The following is a 15313-nucleotide window of genomic DNA, read 5'->3' as shown; positions in this document are numbered from 1 at the left end:
CCTGGAAAGCAGTAAGTCATGTTACTTTTCTTTTCTGATTTATGATCTCTGGGATTTAATCAAAAGTCTCACTTTCCTCATATTCCTACCAAATTGACAAGGTATAGAAATCTAGAGATCAATACGTGTACTTCCTGTGAGCCTTGTTTATGCCAAATCAATGTATAAGGGGAAAGACTCTTCATTTCAAAATTGACCAATTCTAACAAAATATCTAGCATAACCACGCCTTTTTCTGGTTTAATGGTATCACTCCAGTAAATCATGGCAAACAGTTTGGTAGTCTTTTAAATAGCTAGAAATCTACCTACCAGTTACAAAATGTAGTTCTAAGAAACCCATAAAATAAAAAAGTCAAGTTAAAGCTTATGGAATGTTGCATTCTGTAGAGAGGAGTTAATTCAGTGATCAAGAGCACAGCTACCCAGCAAATGTTACCTATGTAACATTAGAGAAACAGGAAGAAAATAAAAACCAGCCTCTGAGCAACCCAAAGAGATATCCTAAGGATAAAGTTTTTATCTTTCTGTAGGAACTCCTTTCTATCCTCCCTAAAAGCCTCTTTACTTCTTGGTTAGATTGTTTCCAAGCCCATAGCAATTTAGAAGCAGCAAATAAGAATTAAGAACTTGAGCAAGTAGCTTGATACCAGTACCTGACAGGAAAGAAAGAAAAACTGCCCCCCCCAAAAAAAGGCCAAAGAACCCAAAAAAATCATAGTGGTCAAGGGCTATTCTATATTGGTGCACATGATCCTATGTCCCAATATAGAGCCCAACACAGCCATATATTACAATATAGCATACTAATATATTAGTAATAATCCTGAATCATTGGTATATTCTACATGAGAAAGCAAGGAACTTGTAATGTGTTTAGAAAGCTATCCACCAAAAAATGTTTTAAATAATCCACAATTTAAGAGAACATGCAAGAAAATCAAGCTGTATATTAATTCCCTATAGGATCTGGAGAACTAAGGCTTTACTCTCTTCATAATTTATGCTGTCTACTTGTGCCATACAAAGTTTGATTAATGTAGAAAGCGTAACACCTCTAAAATCTCTAATAAGTAAGAGATAAAATGGCAATTAAGCCAACTTTGAAAATGCAGAAACTGTGAACTCCGTAAGAGACCATGTCTTTCACTGCATAACCCCAATGCCTGGCACACAGTAAATTTTAAGTAAATATTTGTTGGATGGATGAATGGATGGATGGGTTTAAAATAGAATTACAATTTGCAGACTTATGGCTAATGCCATTCAAGTCATAATTCCGTCTTTTGTTTATGAAAACCTCAAGACATGGAAAACCATTATTTTTCCCCATCACTATCAGAACCTTCTAGACAAGCAAAACATTTTCATGTCTAAATGAAGGAGTTTCCTGGGTACTTCTTAATGGGAAGACCAGACAGTGGTCCAAACACTTGTTTGCTCTTCAGGAATACTTTTCTGAAATGGTCACTTGGAAATATCAAAAGGTTCTTTTTAACCCCAGTTGCTGGCATCTTTTCAAATTTATAATTAAGTGCTAACAGAGAAGCAGCCTCTTCTGATTTCTAGTGCATAGCTCAGGTTATCTGCCTGTACTCCAGAGAGAGAGTGAAGGAAAGAGGAAGGGAGGGAGGAAGATTGGGAGATAGAGAGATTGAGAGGCAGAGGGATTGAGATTGACACTGCCTGCACAACCAAATTAGCTGAGTCACTAGGAAATTAGTACCTACACCAAGGGTGAATATGTTAAATATCTCAGCTAGTTAGTATTGATCCTTTTAAACGGTGTCACTTTGAAAAATGACAATCAAGAGTAGTTGTATGTATGTGATCTTTCTCTAGGACCTTTGTCTCCATAGGTGTTGAATGGAGAAATTCCCAAGTACCAAAATTTCTATAAAGAAGAACAATTCACTATGTAGAATTTAATACCTACAAGTAGTGATTTTAACACAAATTGGAGGTTTAAGTGGAATGATACTTAGGTTTTACCCTCCACTCTCCCTATTTTCATACTATATCTCTTTATTATAGAACTAAATGTAAAGATCATAAAACTTATCTACTCAAAAACTAGATCCATTTCTATTGCATTTTGCTAAGCATTCCGGGAGCGCTCAGATAAGGTAGTATGTGCCATAAATAGATCCCCCAAACGGTAGTGATTTTGCTAATGCTGTCTCCCCACTTTGGCCTACAGCTCATGATGTGGGAAAATCATTTATTTTCAGTTTGCCTTGTATTAGATTTTCAGCTTTGATAAGGACAGCTGTTTGTTTAAAATGCTCATCACCTTTGGTTAAATCTGAACTTTACTTTTTCCTTTTAAGTTTTTGGGGGTATGGCCATATGTGAGTCTGGGCAATAACATTTTTATAAAATCTCTGCTGTCAGGGATCAGAAGGTCTTCCTGACCATCAAGTACAACCATCTCCATTTACAGATAAGGACACTGAGACCCAGAGAGGGGCCAGTGACTTTCCCAATATGTGATATCTCCCCCTTGAAAGATTAGGTGTAGATTCCAGGGGCTGGGTTTCCCACGTCAGTGCTCTCTCCCCCCTCCCCTACTCCATAGACCACCAGCTGGCACTGCCAAATCTGGTGTGTTTGATTCATATCTAACCAGCTTCCATGTGCATCCTCAAATTTGAGGAACACTTCAACCCATTTCTTCCATAGGTGTGTCATCCAGGTCACACACCCTTACAATAATGACCTGAAATAAGTCAGTTTTCAGCAAGGGTTGGAAAGACAAGTAGGGGACCAACAACCAGGGCTGGATAACCCTTCTGCAAACTCCCTCCTCCAGGTCCGGCCAGAAGCTATTCGATTTGGACTTGGCCACCACCCACTGCCCTACCAGCCTAGTATTCCCCGGCCCGAGGCTGAGGGCCAGGGCCAGGGCTAAGTGGGACTGAGCTGGGACACTGGCCAGGCCCAGGGCAGCCTTCCAGGGCACCAGGTAGCCAGGGTCAGTCGGGAGCAGAGGGTGGTGTGTAACAGGGCAGGAGAAGGCAAGGTGGGGGGGAATGACGGGAGATGCCGGTGAACCACCGAACCAGGCCCACACTTCCATGACCTCCCAGGAGTTCCACCCTGGGGTCAGCCCCGCACTGGTTTGGAGATGGAGTTGGTACCCAGTGAGGAATCTAACCAAGGCTCTGCCCTCTGAGTTCTGGGAATCAGTGAGGTACTGGTGATAAGGGTGGAGGTGAGCACAAGTGCAGATCAAAGGAGCAAAGAAAATAGTCTCTGTTGGAGTAACAGGAAGGCTTCCCAGAAGAGGGGCATTTGAGATGGAATTTAAATAACCAGTGGGATTTGTACAGCCAGGCACGGCTCCATTGATGATGGAGGAGAGTTTGAACACAGGCCCTTTCAGGGAGGAGAGTGGTGAAGTCTAGGAGGGAGGCCGAGAGGCAATGGGAGGCGTTTGGGAGTGAGTCTGAATCCTGGGTCAAGGATGGGGGAGGTCTGGCCGTCACACTCCCACTTAGACTGTGTCTTGTCATGTCTGTGTCTGTGAGATTGAGGCTCAGGAGGGGAGAGGTGGTGGGTGGAGATGGTATGAGTCAGAAATGGTGGTGTAGGAGAGCACGAAGGAAGGCAGGAGACACAGAGTGAGTGGGAAAGTGGGGTAAAATACCTGGATAGAGGAGAAGTGAGAACAGTGGATAACAAGGGGAAAGAAGAGATGGGGAGAAGGAGAGAGGAAGGAAGAGGGGAAAGGGGGGCACTACTAGAGGGAGATGGTGGATCAGTAGAGAGGGAGAAAGGGGGAGGGTCGAGGGTGAGAGGGAGGGAGAGAGATAGATAAAGACCTAGGAGCATCAGCAAAGTGCTTTTCAAATATTTTTGATCATGAACCAAAGAAAAATAATATATCATGTCCTGATATGCATATGCTTATACATTATATATAAGAGGAAAATTAAGTCCTCCAAAATAACACCCTCACTATGTGTGATGCACTCTGATATTTTGGATTAGGTTCCATTCTCCTTCCTTTTTAATGCTGGTTTCCACCCACTAAATTGATTTTACAACCCCTTGGAACACAGAGGGTAGATCTGTAGCTACAAGGTGGGGAGCTGGCTCCACCAAGTGGTGAGAAAAGGGATGTGCAGGTCACAGCCCCTTCTGGAGGCCACACTGCCAGGCTGCAGGTGCCTTCTCCTCCATTGCCTCTCCTACTCCTTCCCACACACACACCCCTTGCTTCAAAATACGTGTATTCTGTGCTTTCTATGCTTTTTTCACACTCCAAGAAAATCTCGTTCTATTCTACTCCCTTGTTTTATAGAAACTGGAGCTTACAAAAGTTCGTGACCTGCACAAACCAATTAGTAACACAGCCAAAGAATCCACGTCTTCATAACTTCCTATTAAGTCACACTGTCATTTTCTTAATATTCAAATGCCAAGCAAAGAGGAAGGGGAAGACTTGTGATTTTTTCTTGGGCCCTAAACCCATACTCTAAGGGATAACTGAGGCCTTACCCATCAGAAGGACCCTAAAAAAATTTAGCTGTGATTTTGTTGCTATTGTTTGTTTTTTCAGTAAGCCATCGACACTGGTGCTGGTTATAGATATTGGGGAGTACCCAAAGCAAGACAAAGTCTAAACATTTATTTGGGGGTGTTCAAGTCATGTTCATTTCACTTGTACACACTAACTACTTAGCGTCCGTGCCTAGTTGCTAAACAGGCTATCAATGGCTATGAATAACATTAAATGTGAGATTGTTTATATTTTACTTTAACATTAAACTTATATTTATGCAATACTTTTTGATTCATCTAATCACACAAGTTAAACAAACTTAGGAAATATTAGCAAAACATATTCAACAGGTAGCAGTGCAGTGAGGTAAACTGCTGCTTGAGGTTGGAGGTGAGGGTGGGGCATATGCTGAGGAAGAGTCCAGCCCTGCACACTTTGCCCCTTCACCTCTAACCTAAGCTGAAGTTTCTGCTGTGAAATAAAGGGACAGAGCCCGCTGATTGTCATGGTTCAGCCCAGGTGATCAAACTGTGCTGATTAAACACTTTTGTGAACAATCTGGTACCTTCCCTGGAGTGCGCACAACTCTCCACTAGTTTAACAGCTGCTCAGTATGCTAACCAGCTGTCCTGGCCTGCAGTCCAGAGCCTATTCCAAGATGGGCTCTGAATCTGTCTGGTCACTAATGGATCCCTTAGAAACGGTCTCTAGCTCCACTTGTATGAAAGCATTGATAAGGGGCAGTGTCCTGGACTGCCTGCAAAGATGAGCCTGATGCCTTTCACCCCGGCTGCCTCCAGCTTTATTTGTTTGTCTCCTCCTCATTGTTCCTCTCCCCCCTGCCCCGTTACCACAGCACCGCCCCCCCCCTTCATTCCCCTTCTCACCAACAAGTGTGCATGCCCATGCATGAGAGCACGCATACACAAGGTCATCGCATATGCTCCCCTTTAAATGCAAGCTGCACCCTTGACGTAGAGGTCCTCTGTGAAGGACATACTTCTCCAGAAGCAGTAAGAATATAGGCCAAGTTTACCTTTGGCGAGAATAACAAAATCAGAATGACTCAGGGTGCCTTTGGAATGGTGCTGTTTCCATAGTACTTAATGACAAAGCTCACAAAGCTTTTCTATCAATAAATGCTAGAGGTTTCATTTCCCAGGATCCTGTCCAAAGCCAGAGGGAAGCATTTTCCTCATAAAGTAACTGCATAATATATTGTATCATAATACTTTAATAGAGTAGTGACATTGCTTAGATCTTGACATTTTTTTATTGAAGTGTAGTTGCTGTACGCTATTATATAAGTTACAGGTGTACAATATAGTGATTCACAATTTTAAAGGTTATAGTTATTATAAAATATTGGCTGTATCCCCCATGTTGTACAATACATTCTTTTTTTTTTAAATTAATTAATGAATTTATTTATTTTTGGCTGTGTTGGGTCTTCGTTTCTGTGCGAGGGCTTTCTCTAGTTGCGGCAAGAGGGGGCCACTCTTCATCGCGGTGCGCGGGCCTCTCACTATCGCGGCCTCTCTTGTTGGGAGCTCAGGCTCCAGACACGCAGGCTCAGTAGTTGTGGCTCACGGGCCTAGTTGCTCCGCGGCATGTGGGATCTTCCCAGACCAGGGCTCGAACCCGTGTTTCCTGCATTGGCAGGCAGATTCTCAACCACTGCGCCACCAGGGAAGCCCTACAATACATTCTTGTAGCTTATTTTATACCTAATAGTTTGTATCTCTTAATCCCCTACCCTATATTGCCCCTCCCCCCTCCCCACTGGTAACCACTAGTTCATTCTCTTTATCTGTGAGTCTGCTTCTTTTTTGTTATATTCACTAGTTTGTTGTATTTTTAAAATTCCACATATAAGTGATATCATACAGTATTTGAATCTTGACATTTCTTTAAAAGTTTTATTCATTTCTGAAAGAACCCCAGACATTCACACAAACTCTTAAACTCCTTGCTTTGCTCGTTCTCCCATGATTTATTACATATAATTATTGAAATGGTGAGGACCAAGATGTTTCTATAGAACAGCTGAGGAGGAATATCCCATCATTTGTAAAGAGTGTTGTGACCTCTTGTGCTTTAATTTAAACTCATCACATCTATTTGAAGTAGGTGGAATGATACTGATCAGACGTACATAACCTGTCATCTTCATAAGCTTCAAATTAAGAAGCAAAATAGAGTTTAATACTGCCACTTACTTTCAACAATTACATTGAGATGGTAGTGCATATCTTACTCAAAGTTATGAATTGATATGCCCAGCACAAAATAAATAGCTTTTAAAATTCTTAGCTTTTTTATTTAAAAATTAAATCTTACAGAGTTGACGTAGGATCTGCCAACTGGAAGCACACTGGAATAGGGCAGTTGCCTTCAAAAGCTGACCTATGGACTGGATGCATTAGAGTTACCCAGGGAGCTTTGCTAAACAGTACAGATGCTCAGATCCTAACCCAGAGGGCAGTGCACAGCCAGGTGTGATGACCACTAACTAAGGTTTTCCAAGAGTGTTCCTTTAGACAAAGTCCCCCCAGAAATGTTCCACCCGCAAAGAAGTTTGGGAAGCACTGCACACTCTATCAGATACTTCAGAGATTTATAATGTGCCTCATCATATTATAGGATTTTGGAAGTCCTGCCGTAAACAAACTAGTTTAGCCCAGCATTTCCCAAACTTACATGATCTGTGACCTTGAAATCCAATCTTTGCATAATACCCAATCAAGATTTTCCCAGGATATGGTTTAGGAGAAGGTAATCTACTATAGATTTTCCAACAGGGGTATGGTGGGGAGAGCTCTCTCGGGATAAGTCTACAGGAGTGGAGCTTATTAAGATTGGGAAGCACTGATCCTGAAGAACTAATGTTTATTTAGTGCCTGCTATATGCCAGGCAGTGGTTTGGGTTCTTTACCTACGTGGATTTGTTAAATCCTCACAACATCCCCACGAGGTTATTTAAAGTTGAGAAAAATGAGACTTCGGAAGACCCCCTCACAACTGTGAGTAGGTGTGAACTCTGGCTCTTTGACTTGAGCTTTGCTGTGGGAGGGAAGGAAAGTGAGGCCTCGGGTCAGTAGAAAGGTGAGCTAGCAGTGGCAGCTGCTGTTAAAACCTGCATTTTCCGAAAAGGCATTAATTGTAGCAATGATAGTCTATGTACTTAACTCATTTTAAAGTGCTTTCACTTCTTGAGAATTTTCAAGCAGAGCATCCTCCCATAGGTTTTTGATACCTGCTGTCACCAAAAGTCAGGGTATTGCTCTATTTAAATTACCAGGATTTTAAATAAAATTCTAGCACCATCTTCAGCATCTAGATCAATTATCAACTCTGTGGGTATAATTACCACTGTGTGCTTAAAATTAACCTTAAGTGACCAGGCCACTGACCTTGGGTCATAAGTCAGGGAAGGAGGGACACTCTCCCTGAGTCGTCACAGAGTCCTTGCAACTTCTAAAGCAAGAATACAATTTTTTATCTTATGTGGAATGTCATGATCCAGGCTGTTGTATCATTTATTTGATTGCCTTTAAAGGAGAAGGGCCTATATACCATGGGGGTCAGAGGGAGGGGACTGGAGTGAGATCCCAAGAGTGGGGAAGTGGACGTTTCATACAGCTAAGAGCATTTATTGTAGGTGCCTGGGGCTCCAAATTCTCCTCTTTCTCTCTTCTTCCAAGTACTCTTTCCTCCTAGTCCTGCTTTCTTTAAAGCAGTTCATTTCCTTTCACCAGTCCTTGTCCTAGAATAGCTCATCAGAGTTTCTTCCCCAACTCGTCAAGCCGTTCCAGCGCCCTCCCGCCCCACCCCGGCCCTGTTCAGCCGATATGAGAAATGACCGTGTAAAGAATATCTCAACACCTGAAAAAACTACCTCTGAAGATTTTGTACATTTTATTATTTAGTGTTCTCATGGAAAAGAGCCACATAATAAATGTCTTTTAGAATTTAGTTCCAGAAATAAAAATTATATTAAAAATAGATTAATATTTTAACATATTATGTTATATATATATGGTAATGAGCCAGATTGCTTCTCTTTGCTACAAAAAAAGATGTTTTCTTTTTGGCCTTGAAAAAAATTTGATCCTCACTTACAGCATTATATAATTTTTTCCTATTTCTAATTTAGAAGTCATATTAAATACATGTGTGTCACCTGCAGTTCTTCTAAAAATAGCAATAAGTATGATACTTACTGATTTTTGAGCACTGCATATTTGCATTTTGTAAGCCCAAATTGCATTATAATCACTGCTGTTCCATGATTCAGATCAGGATACTCCAAAATTCGGGAGAAAGATGATTATCATCAAATGGGTATTGCTAGGAGTCTTCAAAAATTTTTAAGTGACTTTTTCTTATTACTGAAGTAATACCCATTTGTTGTAGAAAATTTAAATGGCAGGTGGACAAAAAATATCATCTATGATCCTATCAATCATTAGCATTTTGGCCTTCCAAATATGACTTGCCAAACATTTTTTAATTGCACATATATATTTCTTTAAACCAAAACCAGTATCTTTCTATGTCATTGAAGGGAGAACACAAATAACATATATATAGAATCCATAACCAATTGTAATTATAATTGTAAGATGCTGCCAGAATTCTTGGACAAGAAGACTCAAGTAGTGTAAGTCAAATCAATAAAATTTATTTGTTCCAATGGTAGAGGTAGGCAATGGAATCATTCAGACCTACTTTATATCTTTTAATTTAATTTTTGAATTAATTTTTAAAATCAAAATTAAATAGAAATGTATAGATCGAGAACACCCACCCACCACTATCTTCATTCACCCTGTTCCTTCACCTGGTTTCCTATGGTAATGATTTTTTAAAATATATTTGTGTTGTTTCCAACCCACTTTTATTTCAGACAGTACTGTGGTGAATGCTCTTCTTTATATGTCATTTCACATGTGTGAAAGTCTGTTTGCTCTTCTTTTTTTTATTGAGGTACGGTTGATGTATAATATTATATAACTTTCAGGTGTACAACATAGTGATTCACAATCTTTAAATGTTATACTTCATTTATAGTTATTATAAAATATTGGCTATATTCCCCATGTTGTACAGTATATCCTTGTAGCTTTTTTTTTTATATATATATAGTAGTTTGTACCTCTTAATCCCCTTTCCCTATCTTGCCACTCCCCACTTTCCTCTGCTCACTGGTAACCACTAGCTTGTTCTCTATATCTGTGAGTCTGTTTCTTTTTTGTTATATTCACTAGTTTGTAGTGTTTTTTAGACTCCACATATAAGTGATATCATACAGTATTTGTCTTTCTCTGTCTGACTTACTTCACTTAGCATAATACCCTCCTAGTCAATCCATGTTGTTGCAAATGGCAAAATTTCATTCTTTTTATGGCTGAGTAATATTCCATTGTATATATACCACATCTTCTTTATCCATTCATCTCTTGGACACTTAGGTTGCTTCCATATCTTGGCAATTGTCCATAATGCTGCTATGAACATTGGGGTGCATGTATCTTTTCAAATTAGAGTTTTCATTTTTTTCAGATATATACTCAAGAGTAGAATTGCTGGGTCATATGGTAGCTCTATTTTTAGTTTTTGGAGAACGCTCCATGCTGTTTTCCACAGTGGCTGCACCAATTTACACTCCCACCAACAGTGTAGGAGGGTCCCCTTTTCTCCCCACCCTCTCCAGCATTTGTTATTTGTGTTCTTTTTGGTGATAGCCATTCTGACTGGTGTGAGGTGATACTTCACTGTGGTTTTAATTTGCATTTCTCTGATGATTAATAGTGTTGCGCATCTTTTCATGTGCCTGTTGGCCATCTGTAGGTCTTCTTGGGAAAAACATCCATTCAGGTCTACTGCCCATTTTTAAATCATGTTGTTTGTTTTTTTGACGTTGAGTTGTATGAGCTATTTATATATGTTGGATATTAATCTGTATTGGTTATATCATTTGCAAGTATTTTCTCCCATTCAGTAGGTTGTCTTTTCATTTTAGGTAATGACTTTCTTTTTAACCACTTTATTGAAGTATGGTTGATGTAAAAAGCTGTACGTATTTAATATCACAACCTGATGCGTTTGGGGATAACTCTACACCCATGAAACCATCACCACCATCAAGGCCATAGACATATTTATCACCTCCCAAAGTTTTCTCCCCTATTATTATTATATAAGAACACTTAACATAAGATCTACCCTCTTTGCAACTTTTAAGTATACAATACATTATTGTTAGCTATAAGTATTATGCTACATAGTAGATCTCCAGAACTTATATTGCATAACTGGAATTGTACACTTTGACCATTAGTTTCTTGGGTTGGAAATAAGAGTATATATTACTTACTTAGACAAAAGGCAGAATATTAGATATATTCTTCCACACCTTGCTTTTTTTACTTAACAGCCTGCCCTGGAGATCTTCCATGTGAAAACCTAAAAAGCTTTGCCATTTTTTATAGCTATATAGTATATGGTTCTGTGGATATACTATAGTTTACTTTGTCATCTATAGACCATCTTTTGCTGTTATGAACAGTGCCACAGTGAATATGCATGTATATACTTCATGTTACACACATGTGACCACAACTATAGGATGTTTTCCAAAATTAAAATTGCAGAGGCAAAGATAAGTACATTTTTTATCTTGATAGACGTTATCAAATTGACCTGTACAAAGATTATACCATCTTCCGTCTCCATCAGAATGTTTCCCCACAGCCTCATATTATTTTTAATACCTTTTTTTAAATTTATTTTTTTATTTATTTATTTTTGGCTGTGTTGGGGCCTCGTTTCTGTGCGAGGGCTTTCTCTAGTTGTGGCAAGCGGGGGCCACTCTTCATCACGGTGCGCGGGCCTCTCACTTCTGCGGCCTGTCTTGTTGCAGAGCACAGGCTCCAGATGCGCAGGCTCAGTAGTTGTGGCTCACGGGCCTAGTTGCTCCGCGGCATGTGGGATCTTCCCAGACCAGGGCTTGAACCCGTGTCCCCTGCATTAGCAGGCAGATTCTCAACCACTGTGCCACCAGGGAAGCCCCCCCATATTATTTTTTATTTGAAAAACTTTGTGTGATTTTTAAAAAGCAAATTCCATTCCAATGATTCTGGCTTATTTGAGCTTATATTCTCTGAGCTCAAACCAATTGTTTAATATATTAATTTGAAGTTGGTATAGTCAACTCTTTATTATTTATTAAGATAGAAGGGAGCCATGGCTCAGATATCCACAATGGCAGATAATTCAGTAGTAATTCATTTCAGCTTTGAAATGTATTAAGACTTTTTCCCCATTAAATCTTCTTTCCTAACAATGTCAGCATTAGGAAACATTAACTCAGTTTTTTAGCACAAACTGGGTACTGATGGAAGAAGAAAGTGAAAAATTGGAAAGAAGTCAGTGTAGGATTCAGAATTTTCCCACCTATCTCTGGGATCGTAGATGATATTTATTTTGTTCTTTTGATAACTATATCTGTATATTTTTAAATGTTACAACGTGCTCAGATTACTTGTGTAAAAAAATAGTCATAGTTACTGTTAAAATGAAATGCCTAACACAAGTATAATATTTCATTATTTTCAGCCTGAGAAGTGTAAACCCTTAAGGGGAACAATATTAAGTAGCACTAACTAATCAATTAATACAAATTTTAATGAAATTAGTTCCAACATATTTAATATCGTTTGTTACCACGTGTTGCCTAGAGAGTGGAGAAGCCACGTGTAAATAATGGAGAGTTTACGAGGTTGGGTTGACTTCAGTATAAGCCTCTGGCGGAGAGGGAGTCAGCAGTACAGAGATGTCTGATTTGGCCTTTCTCTCCCCTTGCAGCATCTTCCTCAAAGAGCTGGAGAAGTATGAGCAGCTGCCTGAGGATGTGGGACACTGCTTTGTTACCTGGGTAACCGACCTGAGTTTCTTCTCCTCCCACTGTCACATGCTTTCCAGGAATGCAGATGCTACCAGATGACATCACTGTTCAGTGCCTGAGCTGACTGGTGTCACTGAACTTCTAACACAGGACCAGGGGCTCTAGAGAGGGGCCATGAGTAGATCTGAGAGAAGCAGTCTCTCCCTGAGGAGCAGAGCCCTCCTTGGGAAAGGTCCTTAGATGGTGTGTCCAAGCTCCGCCTTAAGTTCTCTAAAAACTTTCTAAAATTGAGATGTCAGGAGATTGGAACAAGACCACCACCCTGGGTAGAAGAACTACTCCAGCTCCATCCACGAGTTGTTTTGTTTTTAACAGGATGAGGATTAAGGAATTAGAACTTTAGAAATCCACCAAACCATTGTTTACATTTTCTTCCTTACTAGAGAGCAGACTCCTTGAGTATCCATCCCAATTCTGACCTACAGGATGCATATCTAGTCATTCTCTTTCTTGGGCCAAGTAAATGGGCTGAATGTACTAGGTTCTACTTATACAAACAGAAACATTAGTCTCTGTTAGCATCTCTGTGCCACATTATCCTGAGTTCAGGTTCATGGTATGAGTGCCAACATCTTGAGGGAAGTCCACCTAGTACAATAAGTGCAACTAAACGTGGAAATCCTTCCCCAGGAACAGAAGCTCTAATATTCAACAGTTAACTAATTATAACTTCCACTCAAAATGGGCTACTTTTCCAAATGTTTTCACTCTTCAGAGAGTTTGTGCTCATAACAGCCCTCTGGAATAGGCAGGGCTATGGTTATGTTTTATATTCTATATATGGAAACATTTTAGAGGAGCTAGGACGTTGGCCAGCCCATTGACATGTAATTAATATCACAGCTCATCCCACAGCTCAAGACCTGAGTTACTTCCGTTTTCTGAAATCATAACATTTGCTTCCTGGCATACTCTCATTTCTTAAGGAAGTCTCAGACTGCCATCTTATTTTGTGCTAATACATTTTTCACCTCTAAATACATGGGCCCATGCACAGTTCACATTAGTGCTGATAAATAATTTATGATCCCTTGCATGGCCAATGTAGAGAAAAAATGAGATTGACCATTAAGTGAAGGTTTTGGGGGGGTTTTTTTGGTATCTTGTTTCATACATTTTGTGGATTTGCCTTACCATCGACCATAAGTATGGTTTATCAACATCTCTTAGGGATGATGAATGCCTCCCAGGTAGTATATAAACCCTAAAATTGGTTTCAGAAAACCTTTAATGATTGTGTAAAATATGCACATTTTGCCAAGAATTATCCTGAAGTGACTTTCTTAAGTCTTATAATCTTAATTTATGAGTGTAATGCAGTAGTAAGGTGTAGAAAGAGTTGTTTGCAATGTATTGAACAGCAACAGTTATTACCTAGAAGCCTGAAGGCAGCTGGCCTGGGCTCCACCACTTTGTAACTATGGGAATTTAAAGTTACTTAACCAACCTTATGCCACCATTTTCACATTTGTAAAATGGGGATGATAATAATAGAACTCACCACATAGGGTTCTCATAAGGATCAAATGAGTTAATATATATAAAGAACTTGGGAAAGTGGTGGCATAAATGAAACCTGCTATAATTAAAACATAGCTAGGCTGCTTTCTTAGAAGAGGACATCCCCAATGTGGTATAGGCACGAGGATGGGGAGCATTTCACAAATGGGAAAAGTGCTTGGTGGCCAAAGTACACACACCCTTTCCAGTGGAAAGGCTGTGAAACACAGACCCAGAGGATCCCAAAGACATAAGAAATGAATTTTCACCAAGCCATAAAATTCTTGACTTGAAGTAGCAATCTGGTTAGGATTCACTGTTCAGACCCTGCCCCAGAGTGTCACCCTGCTTTCCTTTCCCCCATCATTGCTTCTGGGAAGTGGGGGATGGTAGCATAGGCGTTTAACATGCCCTACAAACTGCCCCCAGTGGAGACATTTGGAGTTCTAGCAGATCTCCCTCTGAGATCACACTTCGTTTTCATTCTTTGGCTTTTGTTTTCAGAGCAAATGCTGCTGTCATTTTTCAAGATGGGAAGCACAATTGTAGGTAATCCAAAAAGGGGGATAATCTCTCAATAAATTCTGTCCAGCTTCAGGATACATGAGGATATGTGAATTGTTTTTTTTTTTAATTCTGTCTAGCACTGACTAGTATTAAAATGAGCTCACTTTCAGTGAGCTTTCTCCCCCTGCTGATAGGAAAAAAGCATCTCAAAGTTTGTTAGGGGAGCACAGGCCTGATGAGCCCAGGAAATTTGCCACAGATAATCCTGTATCACGCAATATCTGAGGGTTTAACTGCACAGCCCTTGCTGGTACAGTCAACAGAAGGGAGCAACTAATGGATACTGACCTATTATTGTTTTTGTTTTTTTAGGCAGACAAATTTCAGATGTACGTCACCTACTGTAAAAACAAGCCTGATTCCAACCAGCTGATCCTGGAGCATGCAGGCACCTTCTTTGATGTAAGCTGTGAATTTCCATCCTTGAACCACTGATGAGCAGGTGGAAATTGCTTCTCTACTTTGAGATCGTGGGTTTTTAGCTATCCTTTCTTCCTCATTTTTCTTTACTGGCCCCTCCAAACCTCTCTCTCATGGATAAAACATGGAGAAAAACAAAAGCAGTGTTTATCTCTTGTTTTACTCCATCCCGTCTCAAGTGCTGTGGTTTCAGATAAGGCACATTTGCCTCCATGCCTCCACAGCGAATCCAGCTAGCCATAAATCTCACAAGCAGAGGAGGCGTACTAGGATATTCCACTTCTACTGCATATATAGCTCCTCAAACGTAGGGGTTCCTCAAAATGTGCTCTCAGCCCAGCCACATCAGCA

General features: G+C 40.1%; 1 protein-coding gene across 4 annotated transcripts in view; it reads left to right on the top strand.

Annotated features, from left to right (window-relative positions):
* The window catches only part of LOC137766390 (kalirin), a 469434-nt gene that overhangs the window by 412647 nt on the left and 41474 nt on the right, over window positions 1-15313 (top strand). For all 4 annotated transcript variants that reach the window (XM_068546591.1, XM_068546590.1, XM_068546593.1 and 1 more), the window contains exons 26-27: window positions 12376-12445; window positions 14855-14944. In XM_068546591.1, coding sequence (XP_068402692.1) covers window positions 12376-12445; window positions 14855-14944 — 160 coding nt within the window. The remainder of the gene's footprint in view (window positions 1-12375; window positions 12446-14854; window positions 14945-15313) is intronic.

This window comes from Eschrichtius robustus, chromosome 6 (genome assembly GCF_028021215.1).
Source record: "Eschrichtius robustus isolate mEscRob2 chromosome 6, mEscRob2.pri, whole genome shotgun sequence".
NCBI lineage: Eukaryota > Metazoa > Chordata > Mammalia > Artiodactyla > Eschrichtiidae > Eschrichtius > Eschrichtius robustus.
The sequence above is the reverse complement of the archived record's forward strand: the minus strand, read 5'-3'. Positions and strand labels throughout refer to the sequence as shown.